The 25513-nt window shown below is 28.8% G+C and overlaps 1 protein-coding gene across 1 annotated transcript in view; it reads left to right on the top strand.

The window, feature by feature from the left end:
- The window catches only part of dpr12 (defective proboscis extension response 12), an 82883-nt gene extending 58729 nt beyond the window's left edge, over positions 1-24154 (top strand). The window contains exons 6-8 of the mRNA XM_085943594.1: positions 6960-7094; positions 21953-22166; positions 23843-24154. Of these exons, the coding sequence (XP_085799720.1) occupies positions 6960-7094; positions 21953-22166; positions 23843-23961 (468 nt within the window). The 3' untranslated portion in view covers positions 23962-24154. The remainder of the gene's footprint in view (positions 1-6959; positions 7095-21952; positions 22167-23842) is intronic.
- Positions 24155-25513: the final 1359 nt, after the last annotated feature.

Here is a 25513-nt window from a genome sequence, read left to right as displayed (position 1 = left end):
TTAATCTTATTAGAATAAATGTGTATTGAAAAATACTACATACATATTACAATCGAAGAGTCAATTATAATGGATAACTTATACAAATTATTAAAGATATGGAATAAATTTCACTTTGCATTCGTCAAAATTCAGGATAACAAAAAATATTCAAACGTTTACTAAACTTTTTTCACATATAAATAAATAAAATCCCCTTTATTAGATGTAATAAAACCAAGATCGTAAATCACACTTTTAACTTAAACACTGTTTGTACTTAGCCCTGATAAGTTATCATACAGGAAATGGTTTTTTTTTTAAATATAAATTAAAATATTTATGACTGACATAGTCAATTAATTAAACGTTCGGTAAATTAGTTGTAATTTTTAAATAAATTATTATAACTACCTACTGGATAATATAATATTTAAAGACTATTACACGATATAATTGTCAATAGATTGCCTACTTCAATATGTTTATGAAGCTTAAATAAACATAATAATATATTTTATATAAAAATTAATTAACATATGAAAATATGAGAAGGTTCAAAAAATCTAAAATAACGTAGGTAGTTAGTTCACCGGTTTTCACTGAATGTTCACGATTATCGTTATTATTTTGCGAGTCATGTACGTTGACGGAAATGCTGTGAGATAAAACTTTAATGATGTACCTATATTTTGATAGTCGTTGTACTGCGCTGTCATATTTCAGGTGTTGTGTTTACCCGTTAAAATAAAATAACGAGAAAGCACGTGTTATCAGTAATTTCCCAGAGGATGTGTATGTATGGCCATAACAACTTTTAAATATATAGGTCACGATATATCAATAATTTATCGTTATTCTTTGAAGTAAAAAACTTCCTTACTCAAGAAAGGTTCTTGTTAATATATTTTAACAATTATAAATATTATAAAATATCATGTTCGAATTCCGAATCTAGTAAAAATCGACATGTTTTTTTTCAATATGTATTTTTGCACCCAGAGTATGGACCTAATGTCCTAATAAAATGACCAAGTGTCTAAAATAATTATGTACATTTATCGTAAAAATAAAATTTTCTTAAAACAATTTGCTTTAAAAAACATCTTAGAACATAATATTATATTAATCTAAATATTTTTACGCACATTTAATACAAGTCGATTTCTTGTTTATTTCTGTTTTTTATTAAATATTATTTTTTAATAAACACGCAAAAAGATATAGATCGAATTGTGAAAATTGGATTTTTTATGAAATCAAAATAATCAATACATTAGTTATATAGGATAAAAACTCAAATTACTCCATTCCAAAAAATATTATTTCAATTTGTTTCGATTTGAATTAAATAAGTATATTTTTTATTCAGTTAAAATGACCGTCTTAGCAAGTTGAATTTTACAGTTTAAAAAATAATTACCTATAATATTCCCGTTCATAATTGAATTAATAATTAATCCCAGAAAGGATTATTCGATTTTATGACCCGTTGAATAAATTTTAGGTTATTTTTTTTTTGTTGAATTATAAAAAAAACATTTCTAGGTCGAATGGTATTATTAACCTAAAAAACCTTGAAATGTTGAGTTATCTCCCTATAGAAATTGGCTGTAGTAATTTTCTACAACTTTGTATCCATGTGTCAAAATTAAATAAGTCGCCTACGACCTTGTCAAATTTAATGTACCAGAATTAGATTACTTTTTGAATGAAATATATCTAACTAGTTATAATATTCTAAATAATCCAAGCTCACGATATCAGTATAATGACTATTTTTTTAAATACCAATTATATATTTAATGTAAATCAGAACTAAAAATTTATAATTTATTTTAGTTTAGTGATAGTGAATATAACATTTTATATTCTCTTTTTTTATAATATAGAACATTATTTATATAATATCATATTATTTGACTGTATTTTGGAAAGTCGTATATAAGTGGTTACGTAATTAAATAAGTATTTGTCAGTCGGTGTAATTTTTATAGTTATTATTATTATTTTGACAATCCATTTCATATAAAGCTCATATATAAAAGGTTTTCTGTGGATCTATCACTATATACGTAATAACATAATAATATTATAATAAAATTAAAATACCTAGAATCAGTGATTTATGACAAGGTTTTAATTTTGTAATAAAAAATATTTTCTGTGTATATAAATAATGGATACCTAACCTTGCTTCATTGTGTGATTTCATTGTAATTATTATTTGACATGTTAACATATTTCAAAATAAAAGCGCGATTTTAAAACAGGAATGACCCATGTTATGTTGAAATAATTATGAAATTAAATCTACCAGTTATTTAATGAGAATGTCAGTAATTTTTTTTGTTAGCATATTGCTGAATACACACTTAAAAAAATAATTTGGTATTTTATAATTTGGCTATCTATGTAGGTATTTTGTTCGAAACAGAAAGCATATATAACGTATTTTGTAAGAGAAATATATTCCCAAAATATAAACCAAAATAAGGATAATAAAACAACAAATTAACATCATAATATAAAATCAATTCACAATAAGTAATTAATGCAATAATCTTTTATGTAGTAAACAATTTTATGTCTGATCTTTGTTATTGTTCGGTATCTTAATTTAGTATAATGTACCTACAACTACCAAGCTTAATTTTATATGGTTACATAGTATTTGATTAATAAACAAAGAATTTTTTTAATTGTTGTTTATTGTTTCATATATATATATATATATTGACAAAACATGATAGTACCTATAGTTTTCTTATTTTGATAGTTTAATGTATATTTCGAGCAAATACAGTATCCGAGAAACGATTATTCAATTGAGAGATTTTTTGTGAGGTGAACGGTTTGATATCGACTAATCATTATATCCAATACAACGTAATAATTATGATAAGATCGAGTGACGAGTACTAATTTATTCTCTGAGATCGTTAGTTCTATTGTATGTTGATGTATCTCACCGAAGTAGGGTGTAAAACTAAATTTTATAGTTTAGAAAATCAACTTATTTAATAATATTATCATACTAGATACACTATTATTATAAGCCATAGTGCCCTTTCCCAAAGAAATCCTTGCTAATAAAATGCGTTTTTATAAAAGTAAAAGAAAGAAAATTAGTTCTGAGTACAGATGTAATACAAGCTATCTCGGAAACTAATCAGCAAACACACGTAGAATGTCTACCCAAAGGGGCTCGCGATGAGTAACATATCTTGCGTAAATCATGTATCAGACAGAATAACGTATCGTCACGGCTAAGGGTTAAGGCAAACTTGGTGATATTTGATAGTCAAGATAAAGTTGACTTACCTTTTCAGCAGTCTATTTATAGTTTCATTCAAGTTTTAACCTTTATAACGCGCGAAATTTGCTTAACCGTAAGTAATGCCGCCACTTTTTGATAAAATAGATTTATCCGAACATTTAAAGAAATTATAGAAATGTTATGAAAAATTATCAACTTAAAGTCGTTGGTTTAAGTGCAATATCACGAAAGATTTTTTTAAACATTTTTTTGCCAAATTCTGTTAAACGTAGACCTTTCATAATTAATGGAAATCAGATTCTAAGTTTTCGAAGTATTTTATTGAATTGTCATAAAATGCTGATTAACCCATCACTGGAACATAAAATTAATAAAGATAATAAATGAAAACCTCGTTTATTATTTATAAATTTAGGATGAAATTAAAATTAATATTATTGTAAAGTGGTTTATATTAGATAACTTGAATGTACCTAGCATGGGTTAATTGTATTATGTATTTATGGTGTTAAAGCCTTAAGACATGAAAAGACACAGATTCATGGAAACAATAATATATAATAGCTTGCTTTAAAAAAAAACGACAGTTTTAATTTTAAAAGTTTCCAGGTTGGTAGATATTAGACTTGAATAGGTTAAAGTATTATGGTGTAACCTGTAAGAAAATAAATTAATATGCTATCCAAGTAAGTACTTACCTAGGTACAATTTTTAAATAGTTCCATAGTGATTGCGAGAGATAACACCGTCTCGTTATGTGATTGTTATACTATCTTAAAAATATACTATAGAGTTTAATAAAAAATTTATCTCTATAATAAGATCAGTTAGTTAGTGAATTATAATTTTATATTGAAGTTTTATGGATTTGACTTTACATATACTTCTAATACGATACGTGATATGTTATCTAACCTGAAAATTTATTTATTTAGTGATTACGTTAGTAACAATATAATCTTTGATCATTTATATATTATATATATTATAATATCATTATTGGTATTAAAATATTACGTTGTTAATTTTTTTAAATTCTATAGATGAATATTGTTTAATGATTCATTATTGTTAACTGTCAATAAATTTATCATAAAATTCTCATCAGAAACAAAAATAAATTATCATGATAACTTAATCCTGGCCTGAGAGGTTATTCTAAATTTGGCGAATTAACTCATGCGTGGCATTTAAAGAGTTAATTTGAGTATTGATCGAAGTTATATAATATTCAATTTGGAATGGAAGGTCCTGAATAATTTATCTGTCCCTGTAACATTATTTATTGAGATGTCACAATTATTGGACTATTAATAGATCAAGACGTATAAACACCTTTTCATATAATTTTCTAGTAAGGTAGTAGGTATGACAAATAAAAGCAGGTGAAAATAAAGATTTTTTTTTTTTTACAAAAAAATGGATTAATCGTCACTGTAGAAGCTGTCAACTTACGTACTTAGGTATTTTTTTTATACTGGTAGTTAAATTATTAATTTATCAAAATAGATTCAACAGAAATATATTTGAATTGCAGTATTGAAAGACAAATATAATAAAACTAGTTATATTAGACATACATAATTTGAAAATATCGCTATATATATATATTTAGAATTACTAATAACCATGTCTTTTCTTTTTCGTACAAGGTGGTTGTTAGTAATTTTTGAACAAAAACACATACATGTCGTGTCTTCGCCGGGGTTCGAACCCAGAACTCACGGGTGGAAGGCCAGCGTCTTACACACTACACCACGAGAGCCGCCCGTGTATATTATACTCACTAGATATAATCTGTTTTGAAAAAAAATAATGACCCAACGGGATTGGATTCACGCCAATGTAGTTTTTCAAAGGTGCCTTTTTTACTTAATTACGAAATAATGTGGGCTAACGGTTTTGTGTATGAAATTAATTAAATAATAAAAAAAATACCTTAATTATTAATCGAATTCCGGATCACACTAACTTTTTAGTTATAACGTATTGCACTTGCTAATAATAATTAAATAAACTATTTCTTTTATTCAACGTACAATTTACAAGACTTGGGATGTAATATTTTATATATTTGACATACATAATTTGAAAACATATCATGTATATACCAACTAGAAAAAATCATCTTGTCATATTAGTTTATTACTATTAATAATTATTTTGTAATCAAAATAATAATCTATTGAAATTCATTCGACTGCTTCGTATACTTGTTAGAACTAAATATAAACCTTTTCAAAGCCACGTACTGATGACTGAGCGAGCAGCCTCGCCATTGATAATAATATACGTAAAAGCCTCGTGAGGCAAATGCTCGGTCAGTCAGAACGCAATTTTTCCGATGCAAGCGCATGCGTTGATTCCCCCGAGCGTTGCCGCAGCCGATCCAACCGTTGTCGGTTTATCGATGCTCAAGGGTGCTGTACGTGGCTGTCTCGCGTAAAGTTTTTAGAGTTATTAATAACCATGTTCTTGCTTTTTCGTACAAGGTGGTTGTAAGTAATTTTGAAGAATCACAAATACCCAGGGTTTGAGAAAATCACATAAATATTGCGTCACCAAGAATCGAACCCAGAACTCTCGGGTGGAATACCAGCACCTTACGCACTGCAGGACGAGAGCCGGCTACGTTAATTTTGCTGCGAGCTGACTCGCGCAGCGATTTTCGTGAAGCAAATGCCCAAGGCAGCCTCGCGAGGCTGGTCGCTCAGTCAGTACGCGGCTAATGCTTGTACTATTAGCTACTTCCAATTTTATTGATTTAGGTCATATTATAAGGACTATGTAGATTTTTATTAGTAGTTTTAGTAGGGTCATACAAAAGCCGATCGTTTTTGTGAGTAATAAAAAGGTCAATAGTTAAAAATTGTCATAATTAAGGATGCCTCCTTTAGCATAGTAAGCTGAGTGCGTGGGCGCGATACCCGATAGATGCAGGTTCAATTCCTGTGGGTGTCTTACTTTTTGCAAAAAGATTTTTTCTATTGCTTATAATATATTTTTTCAAAAATGTTTTCAGAATTATGTATGTTATTTAGTCTTATTCACGTTATATGTATAATAATTTCAGCGTCCGAAAGCAGAAAGAGAAATTCGTCTAAATAATTGAAAATTTTGTTGAAAAATCAATAGGTATTGCTGAATTAGTAATTTTCACATAAGTATAATCATGCCCACATAATATATTATCGCATATAAAATCACATAATATTATATAAAAGGAAAATTAAAGTTTCACAAAATACAATCTGATTTTATTAAAATAGTAGTAGCTTTAAACGTATTACTCTTTTCCTTTTTCAAAAAAGTTTTATTATATATTTTTTAATTTATTTAATGAACATTTTAAATTTAATAAAAGTATAAAATGATATTATTTAATTCGCATGAGTCATAGACGTATTGGTAACGTATAAAAGCACTTACTCAATTAATAAATCATGTATGTTCGAATTTCACTTGGTCTAATATTTTTAAATTGGCATATTTATGAAGATTCTTGGAATTCACTTTGTGTGTAATAAAATTATTGTATGCCTACCCATTAAAAAAAACTCATTCAATACACATAAATCATCTCTTTCAATTTGATTTGTATTCAAAACAGTGTTTCCTCTTATTTTTCCCTCTTTCCATTTCTACCGAACCTTTTTTGAAGTAGGCTTTCGTCTTAAATTAATGAAATATGTTTCTTTAGGTCTCCACTGGAATTGGTCTGCTGTCTCACTATGTCAACTTAAACATAGTTGTTCCTGAAGCATTTATATTGGGGTCTGGCGAACATCATGTTGACACAGATAGCATCATAAACCTTGTCTGCATTATTGAAAAGGTAAAATTTTCTATTTTCATACATATTGCCAGAGTATTGAATAGTTTATATATGTATATATATATTGCGTTAAGGCTATTAGTGTTTTTTGCAACAAATACCTAATATTTTAGGTACCTAGTTAATAATACTTCATCCTTTTTTTTATTAACTGGGAAGTGAAAACGCATAAATTGCTGTTAATGTAAATATAATTTATAGCTGTTTTGACTTTTATACTACACATAAATTGATTATAGATGTGTTTTATAAAAAATAACTCACTTACTTAGTTTTTATCGACGAATTAAGCAGTTCTATGAGCACGCTGTTAATTATCCTTTGCATGTGTTTCTGCCAATCGATGAAATAAAAGTTGATTCCTGTATGAATTTATTGTTGATTCAAATTGTTAATTGTTGTTTCAACAGAATGCGATAGAGATCAATACTATCAAATATTTATTTTTAGCCCATTTTATGATCAGTGTTCACACTTACCTCATGTTTAGACTTACAAGTCTTTACCTTTTATTTTTATTCGCATTCTTCAGATATTTGCAACGCTATGTCTAACTCCATCTTTCGGGATGTCTGCCAGGATAACTATATAGTCATCGGGTCTTCCATATAGCACGAAGTGTGAAATTTTTTGTTTTATACTTCATCTGATAACAATCTTACCGTCAAAATTTTCTCGAATGCTTCTATTTATGTAATACTTGAATATTTTTCATCGTAAATTTTAGATTTTGCCACATATTATTTTTGTCTGCAGTCTTCAGTATGTTATTATTTGTCAGAGATAGTTTTGTAAATTAAATTATTTACTTTATTCATTTAATACTTTACTTATCATGGAAAAAAATTATATCTATTTACAGGAATCTGATTTCTTTGTAGATTTACATTAAAATACAAGTTTGCATTTCGCTACTTCCTTTGAAAATATTATGCTTTTAAATAGATAAATTTATTGGTTTGCTGTCAGGTGAAATCTGTGCAGCATTCTTTTGCGATCATCTTTCGATTCTGTTATAATTACATCTTCGTCTGCATGGGGTAAAATGTTTAAGATTTGGCTCTCCATCCCCATTTTGTACAAAAATACGATGTCATAAAATAATTTATTATCCAGAAGAGAATCCCTTAAAAAGTAGAAAACAAAATTGAAGTGAAATGAAAACTGTTAAGTCACGCATATTGATAAACAAAAAAATGAAAAAATATGTGCAAATGTTATATAAAAATTCACAAAATATGTAATAATCTATAACTTGTAATTCACGAAAAAATTATAACTACTTTAATATCGTGGTTGAAAGATCTAATGACTTGGTTTTGCAAGAGCCGAACCTTGATTTTTCAGTCAAAAATCACAGTAGTGGAAACCAATTATTATTTGCATAAGAGAGGAAATAAAAATATATTAATATAATATTTAAATTATTAATTTAATTATACTGGTTATATATAAGAAATATTAGTAGTATATAAAAAAGTAAAAGAACAATAATGAAGACGTTGTGAATGTCCAATAAGTAAACTTCAATCTTCCATACTCCCTCAATATAACGTATTATATTATTATGTATGTGTATTGATATATTTTTATCCTCAAACAATGGGTTCAGTGTAGTGAAAAAAATACCTACATATACTAGGGTAGACACAATGCTTAATAATATTTTATATTCATACTAAACATTCTATTCTTTGCGCATTTTTTTGATAACTGTGATATTTTTACTTTACGTCAATGTAAATTATATTATGTACCGTATTATAGAATATTATTATTTTCGAAATCATTTTCCATTCATATAATATAATACAAATATTATTTCTTACAAAGTATATTTATTTAAATTAAGTTTTTTACAGATATCCGCGGTCTTGGATGGAAGTAATTAAAAATAATGGATACGAAAAGCATACTCTCAGTCACTAAAGTAGAGTGGTTTTGTAAAGAAAAATGCGTCATATACAACAATGAATGTTTCTGTTTTTGAACGAATAGAAAATAACGAACAGCAATTTGCATAATTATTAAGTTTCTAGCGTTTTTTATTGTCATAAAAACGCCACAAAAAAACAAAAATAGATTTTATACCAAACAATAGTTGTTAGGTCAACACCAGACATTGCGTCAAAGCTCTACAAAAAAGCTCAGTAGAGTTATTCAGATGTAGATATAATGCATTAGTAAGCATATGCCTTATATTTTGATAATATGTAAATATTACTTACGATTTTATTAAAAAAAATGCGTTGGCAAGGCTAAATGTTTTAATTTACTTGATTTACTCCTGCTTATCATATTATATCATCATATAATCGCATTATTAAAGACAAAAATTATAACTACCTACGCACAGAGTTGTAAGTAATAAACGATTTCAATTTAGTATCGAATATATCATTGCTAGGCGCTGTATAAATAATACCCTGATACCATATTATACAGTGGTGCAATGGCCAGTGTAAAGCTTTATAAGCCATGTTGAAAGTTTCCTAATGGCAAAGGTATCCGACAAGGCGACACGATTTCACCCAAATTATTCACCGCTACTCTGGAAGATCTATTCATGCGACTTGACTGAGAGAGCGGTATAATGGCCGAATACCTCAGTTACATGCATTTTGCAAACGACATTGTTGTCATTGCAAACAATTCATAAGACTTTTAGAATACGATTATGATACTCAAATCGAGCGAGTCAACAACTACGTCTATCTTGGACAACACATGTCAATTGACGGTGGTATGTATGATGAGATTGCTCGCAGAACTAAACTGCTGAATGGTATCTATAGAAGTGACCTCCCATTGTGTCTTAAGCGTAAAGTGTGTATAACCAGCGCTCACTTAACGCTTTCGCTGCTGAATAGATAATGAGATTTTAATTGCCCCCTTTAAAATGCACGTTAATTACATCGATCGGCCGCCTGGTCATTACGCACCGTGTGCGTCTTCCGCGTCCAAAGTATTAAGCATGGGAAACATAGACTTTTAATGTTAGAGAAATCCAAAAATTACGAGTTGAGTCGAGAGAATGAGGTGGTGGATGTTGGGCATAATGCGTAAAGATCACAAAAAACCAATGAATAAGGATCATTATAAGAGTACGCAATGTGATAGAGATCACTAAGCAAATGAAATGGCAATGGCTGAACTAAATGCTTGCAGGGATGCCCTAAAACCCACTGGATAGACGAGTTCATAAAGATCGGCGTATGTACATGTCAGCAAAGAACTAGGAACGGAAGAGTGGAGAGAGCTAGGGGAGGATTTAATCCAGCAGTGGATCGACCCCGGTTGATGATGATGAAGATAATATTAATTAACTTAGGATTTGGAAAGTTGTCAATTATTCATGCAGGCCATACACTATTAGAGTCGTATAGTATCAAAAGTAGATCTATGCGTTATTCATAATTTCGGGTTTTTTAGTGTTATAATAGCGTGAAATATGTTTCTACAATTATGAATTAGAAATTCAATTCAAATTCAACAGTTCTACTTCTGATACCAAGCCCTATTTTCCATCACAATTTTATACCACACAGATATGATTTTAACTCGAATATTATATTTCTAGTCGTACATTATGGTCAGGAGAATATTTTGGCATACTTAGTAAAATTTCGATATATTTGCGACAGTTCTACTTTTGATACTATACGACTCTTAATAATCTGTTTTAAAAATCCAAAAATAATTCAGTTTTCATAAATAATGAATAGTAGAGTATTTCTTGGGTAGTATTGAAGCGAGTAAGAGTGAAGACTTCGTTTCTTTCTGAAAATTAAAACAGTTACGCTTAACGGCCCACGTGCTCGTCGTAGGTCAAAATTGAGTTTTTATTGTATTTTCAAACCATAATCCTGGACACAGTTTGTCAATTTAAGGCTACGGCCGTATGTTGTAGCTTAACCACTAGGGAATGACAAAAGTAATGGCGTATTTCAAAAAAACACTACCTTATTCTTAGGTCAATAATTATTATAAAGCAATCATTATTCATAAGATGTTTATTACACTTCAATGGTCAAAAACATAGCTTATAATAAATATCTTTAGAATCATCTTCAAATGTGTTAATCTTGACGATTTTTTGAATAATAAAATGCCTAATTCTTGTCAAATTTGGGATCACAGAGATTATCAATATAATTTTTTATCGTGAATATTTTACAAAAATTATTTCGTAATAAATTATACTAATAGTTTCATAAATGCGTTTAAAAATTAATAAATGTAAAAAATCTTAACACCACTGCACAGTTATGTACCGAAATATGACTATATTCTAAAACATTAGAGCGAGAGGTTTAAAAGAATACTATTTTATGTAACAAAAATACTTTATGCATTCATCAAATGTTTAAAATAACTATAAAGGATAATAAGGCTTCAAAATTATATAAGTAGATTATCTCCAACGTTTAAGGAGTGTCCAGGATCATGGTTTGAAAATACAATAAAAATTCAATTTTGACCTTCGACGAGCATGTCCCCCCTTAAACAAACCTTCATTTTTTTAGTTCAGGTCTTAGGCTAGTAGTGACTATCGACTAGTAAACCAACTTGTATATTTTTTTCTTTGACGTTGTTACCTACTAATAAATTTAATTATTTTAATATTGTAAATACTCGAAACTACTTTTTAGTGTAGAATATTCTATAAAAGAAAATAATTTTTTCTCCCTACTTTATTGAAAAATTGAATAAAAATCAGTATAAAAATCAGATACTCATTTTATTGCATACTATAATAATAAAGTTATATTAAATCAAGCGACGAGAGAGGGAAGACAGAAAATTTGGATATCTGTTTGTTTACTTACAACTTAAAAACTGGTAACCCGATATAAATTAAATTTATACACCTCATAGAATACATTGTTTGTATTAATTGACTAAAGTATCATATTAATATCTTAGAAGGCTCAGAATGTTAGCTTTAACATAACGCACTTGTAACAATGTAAGGTATGAGACAGGTTGAGAAGCGCGTGCCTAGAAATCGAATAAATAGTAATACGAATCAATATTATTATTCTTCAATGCATATAGACGTCTGTTTTATTTTCTTTTCATTTTTAATGCGGAAGGGGAATGGGGAATCGCTAGTACAAAATAAAAATGTAGTAAATGTTATAATTGTTATATTATACACCTACTTTCGATTCACTGCGGATCTTTTAATTAATATTTAATTACCATATACAAGTATAAAAGGCTTGTTGAAAATTATTATAAAAAATTTTTTTCGACCATGTCCGATCCTAATAGGATCATATGGGCCAACACAGGGTAGAGTATTGTATTAACAGATTTTGTTTTTTTTACGAAAAATGCATGTCAGCCACTTGCTCAACCTATTGGGTTCATACCCTGACTCACACACAAATTGAAAAACAATAGTGTACTTGCCAGATCCAGGATTCGAACCTGAGACCCACGACGCTATAGGCCTACGCTTAAGCCGCGCGGCCATTGTGGTTATCCTATCTATACTCTACTCAGTCTACTCTATCAATACTTTCTTTAAATCAAACGAGAGTTCCTAAAATCATAAGTATAGAATAATAGTATTATAATATTTTTTCGTCCGTGGTTCAATAGTGGAAAAGTGTCCTTTCTTGAAGCTATTTTTTCAATGTATTTTTTATCTACTCAATTCAATCATTCCTCGTATATAAGTTACAGACATTAGTCTAGCTAGATGAAATGAGATCTTAAATCACAAGTGAGGAATTAATTACAAGAGAAATCAATTCGAAATGAAGCTGTGAGGTAGATTTCTGGACTCCTTTAATGTATTCAAATAATCATCTTAACACGATAAATCTATGTTCCGTTAATTATTGGCAAACAATTATCAATTTTCTGAAAACCATAGATAATTACTTGGGCTTTGTTTATGAGGTGTGAGTCAATTATTTTTAGTTAGTAATGAAAATGGTAATTTGTCATAATAAAATATTTCAATATTTTTCAGGGATTATAGATAATATTATTTTGATAATACAAAAGAATAATAAATGTTTACAAAGTAAACTCAGTTCTAATTTTCGTCTTCCTTGGATATCCACATAATAATATTAAATTAAAAATTATGTACGTATAACAGAATCTATGGTGCCGAACAAGCCGCAGTAATTTGTATTTAATGAAGCATCGCATTCTCTATTTTAACCCGTGCCAAGATGATCCTTTGAACTCTATACAACCGTACAGCCCAGTGCTTCCCAACAAAGAAATAATAATTAATTGTTCATTTTCTTTGTTGTACAAAGCTGACCCTACAAAAATAATATTTCAAAACTTTACAAAAGTGATTATGAACCACAAGGTCTTTAGATTAAAGCATAATAAGGTTTCCTCTCAAAATCGGCTTGACTAAAAAATTAAACATCCATACGTGTTGCATAAAGATAATTATGTGAAAGGTTGTAAGCTAATTATGAGATTAGAAAGAATAATTTCAACACATAATATACCTAGCTAGTTTCTTCTCGATAATTCTTCGAATGAATATTTTTTGACCTGATTTCTTCGAATTATAACCTCTTTTTATAATTTTGTGGATCATTTGTGTTAATAAAACAATTTTTCCTGCCCCAATGAGCAACAATTATTTATAATTCTAAAGGTATTTTTATTTGCAAACATCCGTCATGATTGCAGCCATTACTCTTCTGGATTCAAACTATTTCCTCATATTGTCATGTATTAATTATTATATAAGGCATCATTAGCGAGTACTGGCAGATTAATACCCACCAAAAAGCCCGAAGCATTTTAAGTGATATAATATAAAGTTATTTTATTTTTAATGATTAATTTCTTGTATAATGTTTGAAATTTGCTATTTTTATGTACACAATGTTTTTCTAAGCTAAATAAAAATGTATGAAAAGTATTGGTTGATATTTTTAAGTGGACTGTAATTATTTTAAGGGAAGATGAGGAGGTCGGATTAGGGGTGGGGGCGATGGGACAGAGTGCCAGACACTGACCTTTGTGATGATGTATGATGGCTCCGTAGTCTGGTTTCAACTTTCGCTCGCGCGGTGTTGTTGTTTTGGGTCACCCGATTCGTACACTCACGCACTTTATGACACAGTTTTATGGATTATATGTAAGAGTGTATGAATGATGATGATTATGAATGAGTCTGTATCTATTGAGTCAATCACTTAAGCGACGGAAAGCTATTAGAAGCCCGCACGCGTCCGCTATCGAGATGCAACTCAATGTTCTTTGTTTCAACCGTCTCTCATGACCCCTAATTGCTATTGATTGTCTGGTGACAATAACACTGGGGATTATAAGGTGGGTAAAGAGATAAGGAGTGGAATGGGAACATAAATGGCCCAACCAAGTATTATTTTATAAATACCTAATTTATTGTTGGTTAAAAATAAAATTTTAAGTAAAAACCTTTGGCTTTAAACGACACGAATGTTAACGATATTGGGATATTGAGCAAAATTATATAATATTAAAATGGTATTGCACTGATTGGTAGGTTGTGATTATTTACAGTGTTTATTGTTTTGACAATGTCTCCTGGCGTTTAAGTTTGCAACAGTGTATACGCGGTGACGAAATCTCTTAATATACACATATCGTCGCTATAGGATTGGTTTGTCGAATATCCGTTTTTGTCGAAATCGAACTTTTAATGCAGAATGTTTTGTTGGTAATGAATACATTATTCATATGCTGTAAAAGTAACAATTTAAATATATCCATGTATTTAAATATACGATTATGAAATTTGTTTTTCGCCTCTTGAACATTTGGTCTATTCGACAAACCAATCCTACAGCGACGATATCTAGACAGATACATTATTCTACAAATCCGCTCGAAAAGGTCAATAATTATTAAATTATATTGTTCAGTAAGTTCAGCTGTGATATTATAGTTTTACTTTCAAATGTGTCTTAACCGTAAAATTTTAAACAAAATGATTGTTTTCAATAATAACACATACAAAATGTCGATTCTTAATACAAAAGACATCAAAGAACTAAAACTAGCGCAACGTGCTCTAGAAAGGTGCATGTTAGGAATAACGCAACAATGACGAACAGTAGAATGTATTATAATCATAATATGATGTGAAAATTTTCGCAAACAAACTATATAAAAATAATTACAAGATGAAAAGAACTTTTTATGTACAACGTTTTTTCAATTTTCTGCTGAATCATATAAACTTGACTTGACAAGCTTAAACGATCATAGAATACTGAAATGTCATATTGACATTTCATTTTGATGTCCATAGTAACGCACGTAGATATTAATAATTTAGTTGCTAGGACAATCCACTTAGCAACCAATAATGGTGTAGAAATAACTTTTCATACAAAACAGAATTAACTGAAAATGAATTCAATTCTACTTAAAGATGGCTAAAATTATTTAAAAAAATGCATTGGCATCGTGTTCTGATATATTCTAAAATATATTCTAAAGGAAATTAGTTAAAAATCGATTGCAAGATTTGTACCGGACAAACAACCACCGGACAAATAAGAAATCGAGCTAAGAAAAACGTTGTAAAAATAAAAAAACCGGTATAAATCAGTGAATAAATTCAGGCATATATATACAATGGTACTGAAGAGGAGATTAAAACACTTGAAGGATCGCGTTGAAGGCCACATGATTGATGGAATAATTAAGTTTACCAGAAATACTTACCGACCAGAAAGAAAAAATTAAACCTAAGAAAGCCTTCATTACATATTAATTTTAATCTGATTATGTCGAAATTTAAACAAAAAATACGTGTTAAAAATATGAAGCCTATTTTATGAAAATCAGCAATATTATTTAAATATAACAAGGCCTACTTTTAAATCTGTAAATATCATTATTTTATATCGCGCATTTTGTGAAATCTGTTGTAGCCTGCTTTAAAAGTTATATTTTTTTTATTATCTATCTGCCAAGAACTCCTATTTCTACATTTAAATATAGTTTTTTTCAGGCATATAAATCAAATACGCAAAAAGATTCAACAATATTCTTTGGAAAAGCAAATAATATCTTGTTACGTATGACTGTCACTAGCAATAAGTGGTAGTTATAATATTATTTTTATATCTAACTTTTTATGAAAAAAAAATTACATCCATCTCTTAAATTTCTTTTAAATCAAATAAAACGCCCATATTAGGTATTTCAATAATAAATTTGAGTGACATTGAAGTCAAAGCTTAATCTTAAAATGTAAAGATTTTTTTTCATAATAATTTCAAAATAAGTATATTCCAGATTAATCGTGTTTTAGTTTATCAAAAGTGTCATTCTTATATGAAACGATAATGAGTATACTCAACGTTTTCTTAGTTTATATTAAAATATATATTTTTTGCTTCACGTGCATATTATTTTTAGACTCCATATTATTAGAGATAGACCATTTTCAGCATTTATTCGTATTTATTGGTATATATTATTTTTTATGAATAGACACAATATAAGATTTTACTTCAGAAAATTCTTATTCATATTAAAGTCATATTAAAAAAACTATGGAAAAACAATCTCACCGATGGCTATTTGGATTCACATAGTTTGTATTCTGGAAGATGGTTCTAACAATTAAGCTAGAATCTCATCCAAATGTTTTCTAATAACTATCTCAGGTGTAAATTTTGGTGAGAAATGGCAAAAAAATCAACTACGTGGCTTAAATCTAATTAAATTATATTTTGACTAATTTAATTAAGAGTTACGTCTTTGTACTTGCAAATAACAATTTATTTATTCAAGATTGAATAAAAACAAAATAATTTTTTTTCTTTTCAAAATAGGACTTTTTTTGAAAATACACGATATGTTTGAAAAATTTCAGATATGCTTCATTAGGAACATTCGAGGGAAAAAATATATGAAATGGTAATTGAAAACATAAATTTTACATTATGAATCTTATTATTTGTCTTTGGGCGTATTGTTAATAACTAGGAATTCTATTTGGGGTTTCTCAAATTACACCAAGAAATTTCTACCAACTGAATATATTATTATGTCGGAGCTTTGGCTATTTTCAAATCTATTATAAAAATTTTAACTAGTCGCTATAATTTATTATTAAAATATGAATTTATACAAAGTGTGCTTAATTTATCAGTTAGTTCTGATTATTCGTTGTAGTTTTAAAATCAGGTAGCTATCAGCGCAATCGCTGCATCGTATGTTCAAAAATGTGTAGGCGCATGGAAAAGTTTGATAATATGCGGCGGACGTCCGCGACGCCTCGGGGCTGAGGCGTCGGCTGGCTGAAGGCTGGCGGCGCCGCTAACTGCCTCTGACGAGCATCCAGAATGCCAATGAGGATGAGAACGTGATCACGCGTCCGGAAACTAGACGAGGCTGTTGATAGTAAAGAAATAGGAAGCTGGGAAATGACACGGGGTAGTGTGGGGCTAATATTTGAAAACGTTTATTGCACTGGAAATCTGAAGTTACTGAGAAAAATACCTCTAGGATTAAACTAACTAAAAAAAACGTTATACTGAATTATTAAAAACGGATTAATTAAGACATATTTTATCTATAAATGAACGCATATTCATTTATTAATTTTTTTTATTGTGTATATGAATCTAATTCTTATAGAACCCATAGGAGAAATGAAAAATAATAATATCATCCCATATCGTATAGAGAAAGAGATAAATTTCCTTGGCCTTCAGAGGGTCAGTTCCTTACACATTGGACTTACGAAGGCCTAACGGACGATCTCTTTTTTTTTTTTTAATTTCCTACGTATTTGGTACTACTAGGTGGTTAATCTTGTCTGTTCCCTTCTCCAATTATTGTTTCATTATTTGTTACCACTTCATATAACGATGTGATTCTCTTTAATGTTTATGAACTGGATTTTACTAAGTATATATAAATTATTTTCATTTATGATTATATCAAAGTTTAATTATGTATTTTTTTTATGAAAACAAATACTATTGAGTGATAGAAAAAACAAAACGGATAAGAAAAAGCAAATACGTGTTTGAAGAGATTTAGTTTTGCTACCCCTATTGTACGATATACTCGACGTGCACGATTGAGAAAAGGGGGATGTTACAAACGACACGATGTGTGAACGGTGAGGATTGGAAAAGTCAGAATGAAGATTGACACGGACAAAACTGAAGCGAGATACGAACGAGAGCCGGGCGGTAGTTTTCCGCTGCTGAAACGGAATACTAATTGGAGAGGCGATAATCTGACATGGCAGATATATGTGAGACGATTTGTTTCGATATCTAATTGACTGATAGAGCTTTAATTAAAGTAAAGCTTATTTTACAACGTTTTTCTTAGCTCGTATTCTTATTTTTCCAGTATAAATCTTGCAATCGATTTTTTACTAACTTCCCGACTAGCTAGATAATTGAAACTTTTAGAATATATCAGAACACGATGCCAATGCATTTTTTAAATACTTTTAGCAATCTTTAAGTAGAATTGATTTCATTTCAGTTAATTTTGTTTTGTATGAAAAGTTATTTCGGAAGAAATCCGTAAAAAGTAAAACTATTATTGGTTGCTAAGTGGGTCCTAGCAATTAAATTATTAATATCAATATATACGTGCGTTACTATAGAAATCAATATGACATTTCAGTATTATTTCTATCAAGTTCAAATTTTTTTGATCGTTTAAGCTAGTCAAGTCAAGTTTATATGATTCAACAGAAAATTTAAAAACGTTGTATATAAAAATTCTTTTTATCTTGTAATTATTTTCCAATAAGTTCACGTGTTCTAAAAAACAATAAAAAATAATTAAATTAATTTTATTATTATCAAAACACATTTATTGATTTCGATAATTTTTCCTTATCATTATCACAGAATGATATTGTTACGTCTATAAAAAACGGTAATTTTCATATAGGCAAGATCTTTGAGCTTATTTACAATAGCGCCTGTACAAGAGCATGAATTTATTGGAAAAGTATGTAAATTAAACTATCGCAATAATAACTGTTTACGTAAAAGTGATGATTAACGCCAATCTCATTCTTCAAGCGTAAACAAGATGCGGTGTTGTCATTTTATAGTGCAATTTGATAGATTGTGAAGATTGTGAAACGTCAAAATGCTTTTCGCAGTATAATAGTTTTATTTTTATTTTTCTGTCATGATCGCCACTACCATTCTACTGCGCATGTTCACACGTCATGCAAGTTGCAACTGAAGCGTGAAAATTCAGAAGTTGCTAAAAACGTTTGATCCATGCATGTAATCTTACAATATGCATGATAATACGTGTTTACATTAAATTTGCATTTTATCGTTATGATCGCGATAATACTTACTGTTGCCAGTAAACGCAATCTTGCACGTGTAAACGGGCTATAATACTCAGTTTAGGTGTAATTTATAATGAAAAATTCTAAAACATGTTATGGACAACTACTATTTCCGATAAAATGTTTAACAATTACATCATTTTCAGCTTAAATTACATCTTACAGAAACTTAAAATGGTTCGTTCAACTAGTAATGAAAAATTTGTTTCATTAAAAAGTTTCTTTGGTGAAATAAAAGGTAGCACTTATTTCGCATTTATTCATTCCTCGCGAGACCTGCATTGGAAAGAAAAACTTTACAAAAAGGGTCAAGTTACAGTTCATTTCACTGAATAATTCTGCTCACATTTATTATATTACTCTTAGTTTACAGCTTCTAAAAATGGATTTTAACATAATACGTATTAAATTTTTTCTTTAAAAATATAATTTAAACATTAGTATAAGTGCAATTGAGCAAAAGTAATAAAAATATTTACTTTTAGAACTTATTATTGTACTATTGCTGGAATCATTCTATAAAAAGACTATTACAAAGTGAATAGTTTATTTACTACAGGATAGGGATTGGGAGGCTGAATGCGTGAGTTTCAATCCACCTGAGATGTAGTTTTATTTTATTTGTTACATCGGAAGTGGGTCACAAGACTTATACTCTAATCCCCATTGAAATAAAACTTAGATACAATACACGTGTTGCAATACACATAAAAGATAGTGGAAATATCGTCTTTTCATTCGTTGCTTGTTTTTGAGGATTGTTGTTATCATTGACATTCTGTAATTCCGACAAGTTTTTAGTTAGCTGCTAATTTTGACCAGTCTTTCAAATCTGTCATTTCCCTTTCTTTCTCATATTTCATATGAAATAACCAAAAAGCAGAAGAGCTTTTTTTACATAGATATTTGTATGTTAAAATGCAAGGCTATTCAAAAATCCTACACCTAATCCTCTTACCAAAAACCAAAAGCACCAATGACTGATTTTATAATAATTCATATTGTGTTGTGCAAATATTTATTATGATTAGGAAAATACTCAACTTTGTAGGGGATGGATGAAAGTCAACATGGAGATACTTCTGTCTTGAAATACTTTTTATAGCCGCCAGATTAACACTCTTAGTTATTATAATGCGTCTTTTTATTTCTCCCTCGAATAATCGATCATCGTCGATGAGAGATCCTAGATAAGCAAAATCTTGCACCATCTCTTAAGTATGAGTTAACGTAAATTAAAACGGCCTTAGTTGTTTCATTTACTTCGAGCTGTGATGAAAATTTATTAAAATAGTAATAAAGACTCCGATGCGAAGAATATTACAAATTATTAATATATATTTATTAAAGAATCGGCAGTTTAATGAATTATGACGCGTATTGCGTTGTAAACTAGTGATGTTTTTTTTAACTTCAAATTAAATAACTATGTTGAATGTCTCTTTCTATGAATGGAATTCACAAGCACGATACTATAATAATAAGTAGCATTTGTGAAAACCATCCAACTGTGCCAGGACTATTTATTTATGGGTCATACCGTAGCTAGTTGTAGGTTAATCTTCACATCGAAAAATATGTAATGGAAGTCATTATAATTTTCTGTATACTGTGCCTTATTTCTTGTCTAGTTCTCTTCAATAGCCACGACAACTTTCCGGCCCGTTTTTTAACGTACGACTTTTCGTTTAAACTATCGTCTCAAGCATCCCAATCACAAAAGAAGGAGCATCTCTCGTATTATGCATACATATTTGATTTGTTCACTTAGTCTAGTCTCTGTATTGGGAAATTGTACTGTTATATTTTATAAAATATTCTCCTGAACATCACATTCGTTACAAAGCTGCAAATCGTCTTTTCTCATAAAAACATTTTGTGTTGTAATGTACCAATTGTGTGGTCTAATATTAACTTTTTTATCAGTTTGAACTCATCTCTTTTTATATACAATTTAATAAATTAGGAAAGCTGATACGGGGAAGGCAGAAGGGTTCAATAAAAAGGATTTCAAGTTATACACATTTATATTTTTATAAAAATCGATGTTTTTTAAATTAGTATAAAAATATTATAACTATGAGTTAGTAAAAAATCTTTACGTTAAAATATAGAAAATTTATTAACCTAAATTTTAATTAAGATCACAATAAAATTTATGTTATAATAAGATGGGGTCCTGCAACAAATTCACATTTTATTTAATTTTTTTACAAATGTTAGTTTATCTTTGACTTAAAATAAAAAATATTTTTCTTTTTAATGTTTTCAGATACATGATATAAGGTATCTGACATAATATTTCTTATTTATTAATTGAAGTTGAAATTGTAAATTATCAAACGAATGTCTCAAATTCCAAGCTTCGTATTTTTCCACTAGGTGCCTCTGGTAGGTAAAGACATCGCTTTATGTCATAGTTTTGCAAGAACGCTTTCGTCTTCAAACATCCTGGGATCCACTGATATAATATACCTAATATGATAGTATTTTTAATATATGTTTTCTTTTTTCATTTATTCAGAGCCCAACTCCACCGCAGTACGTGTTCTGGTACCATAATGACAGGATGATAAATTACGACACTGCTCGGGGAGGAATCACTGTGGAGACTCAACCAGGAGCTAAGAGTCAGTCGAGGCTAACCATCCATGGAGCAAGAGATACTGATTCAGGAAACTACACTTGCAGCGCGAGCAATACTGAACCGGCCAGCATATTTGTCTTCGTCACCGAAGGTAAAATACTTTGATTTTTTTACACAACGTAAATTTATTGTTTCCTATACTTTGAACTAACTTTATGTAACATTGTGTAATTAAGCATGACCTAGTCTAGCAAAACGTCATACCACTCAACTCAACTCAAATCATGTAGAGTATTATGTAATTAACCGAAAACATTAGTCCGATTCACAAAATGCATAAAAAACATTCAAGCTGAATCTGTTTTTATCAATTACTTAGCTTTACCTATTTCAAAGTGGTAAGAGATATAATATAATCAAAGTAGGCACCTATGTAAGTATCAATTAAAATCCTTAATTGCTAACCAGATATCCAACATTGTTAACGCAATTTGATAAGTATTTCATGTACGACTACAACTACTAGTTAAATTTGTCATAATTAAGTAGGATGCCCGTAGCTTAATTAGTAAATCACATTGACGTGAATTTAGTGGTCACTGGTATAAGTCTCGTAGGGTGTAACTTTTTTCAAAAAAAGATTTTTTCTAGTGAGTATATAATAATATGTTTTCAAATTATATATGTCCAATATATAAAATATTACATTATCGTCAAGAAAAATCGTTTATAACATTGAATAAAAATTTATTTAGAATTTATATACAATCTTATGATTTAATTTAACGACACTTTTAAACACATTTTTAAATTCGTACAAATTGCCACCTTTGACATTGTGGATCGATGAAAATTGCATTTTTTTATATGCGTTTTGTTGTAAATCGGTTTGAAGGCATCTAATAAGTGTTGCCGTACATCTCATATGCATACATATTTCCTAAGATAGTTTGCTATTATCACCAATAATATAAGAAGAAATCAATCCTTTATTATTTTATCTTTTGACACACATGAGAGACCCAATAAATTATCTGAACTTGCTGGGACAATACACGCAATATTAAATTCAGGATGCATAATATAGTAGTCAGACATTGAGATTAGTTTTGAGTGCGATCCTAATTTGTGAAACTTCCACTTCATAAGTTCTTAATGTAAATATATTAAAAGTATTGACAATTATTTACATTAACCAATTGATCGCACAAAATAAGTAATACATGATTCAAAATGAGTAAGCAGCCGGCAGCTATCACGTCAGCCGTTTTGTAATTGTTTTATTCCTAACATTGTATTAGGTATTTAAGTACAGGAATTTTATGTTGGGATTGTAAACATTAACATAGTATATTATTAAATATGTTTGTTTGAATGATTTTGATTGAATTTGAATGTTTTAGTCAGACTTTTTCCTCGTTCATGCATTAAAATCATTAATAAAAATAAATATTTTTTTTATAGTTGTAATTAAAACTTACCAAGATCTTGATAATACCTATTAATTATCGGAACATTTATTTCATTACCAAATTTAACGTAATTTGCGAGACATTTCGTCGTAATCAATTATGACTTTGGTGGCTCAATGGTAGAGCACATTGGCGCAAACTCGATGGACGTGGGTTCGATTCCCGCCCGGTTTCGTGTTTTTTTTTTATAATACGTATAATATTATATTTTATAAGTATTTTGAAATACGCACTACAATTCTATATTTAATTTGAAATTTGATTTACGTTACATTATTGTATGCTATAAGTTTTATTTGCGTAGGTATCGCATTTCATTATTTATATTATATATATTTATGTTTTCTTTCTTTAGGTGATAAAATGGCCGCCATATCACGGAGAAAAAGTTCGAGAGCGAGTTTCAAGCAAAACAGTTTTATGTGCTTGCTGGCCATAACCGTATCGGAAATATTCGCGGTGCTTGCACGGTGACCCTCGTTAATATTTTAAATCAGTCATAAAATAATATTTCTAAATAATTTATCATAATAATTAACTGTTTTTTACAGATTTATAAACGTTAAAAAAACTATTCAATTCTATGTAACATTATATTATTAATAAAAAAATAATGTAATCACGTAGTTATGTAATAAAATAAATATATTATTATAGAACTATTATAAACATAGCTATGTAAAAAAACTGCAGTTTAATTTTTAAAATAATATAAGTACTTACTTAAATAAATTAATAAAATTATAGATACTATATGATGTTTAGGATTTTGGTTTTAAATGTGTATTTACTAAATAACTTATTAAGATAATAATCTTTTGCAAACGTTTATTTTGTATACATATTTGCGCAGGCCAGATAAATGTGATAAAATTTTGTTTTGTGAATACTTTTTATAAATTAATAATAAAAATTGGGGTATTTTAAAAATAAATACCTATTATTCAAACTGTTTTCAATCTAATTAATCTGTTCCAAATCATATATATTCAATAATAATAATTCAAATCAGCATTACGAATTGTAGATAACAATATTTATTATTATACATAACGAATATTTAATATATAGTTATTTATGATTATAAACTTAAAGATTAAAATATGTAATAACAATATCGTTAATAATTCATCGATCGCATTATTCCACATTTTTAATAAACTCTGTTTTTTTAACACAAAGCACTCAGATAAGGTAAAATTTATAGTTATGAAATATTATACTCATGGCCAACTATATTCAGGCCGTGGCTCTAAATTGAGAATTGAAGGCGTCCCTATAACAGAATAACCTATGAATAACAGAAAATGATTATCTTTCAAAATGTACCCATAAAACATTGAAATTGTGTTTTTGATCTTTCCTGAAAATTTTTGTTTTGGCATAAGTATGACACTTTTTATATGGACGCCTTCAATTATTATGCAATTACTAGTTATTGATTATCTTCGAAAACAATGCGGTTACCTTTTCAGTGTTTGCAACACATAAAGATTTTTGATTGCATATTTCCTTCAAAAATTACAATTTATTTCAATATAATAGTCACTGAAGTCAAGCCGTGGAATCAAATTGAAAAATACGATGTGGGTGTTGGTTAATAATATCATTATCATTGAACACGATGCGGTAATTTTTTCGAACGAAATAAAGTTTGTTGATTGGATATTTTGTTCAAATTAACTGTCGTATGACCATTTAATTTAATATGAAAAAATCATGATTTATTATAGTTTACTATATTCCTTTCAAATTATGAGCAATAACTGTCACCACCATCGAATTTTTACAGTTTCATGACTATAGTGGGCCTCGATTATGACGTATCTATTTTTTAATACATTCTTGTATTATTATAGATTACTTAATTGCACTGCAATTATAATTTTATGTTCAGATACCTAAAATACGTTGGTATGTTATATTATCTCAAATTTTTCTTCATTACATCGACCACTACCAGTTTTTTTAATTTAAATTTATGAAATGTTATTATTTATTTTTTGAAAATTGTAAATTATCATTA

The sequence above is a fragment of the Rhyacophila brunnea genome, unplaced genomic scaffold (assembly GCF_057557595.1).
Source record: "Rhyacophila brunnea isolate RB1 unplaced genomic scaffold, BYU_Rbru_1.0 scaffold_16, whole genome shotgun sequence".
Taxonomy (NCBI): Eukaryota; Metazoa; Arthropoda; class Insecta; order Trichoptera; family Rhyacophilidae; genus Rhyacophila; species Rhyacophila brunnea.
This window is presented reverse-complemented; position numbering and strand designations above follow the sequence as displayed.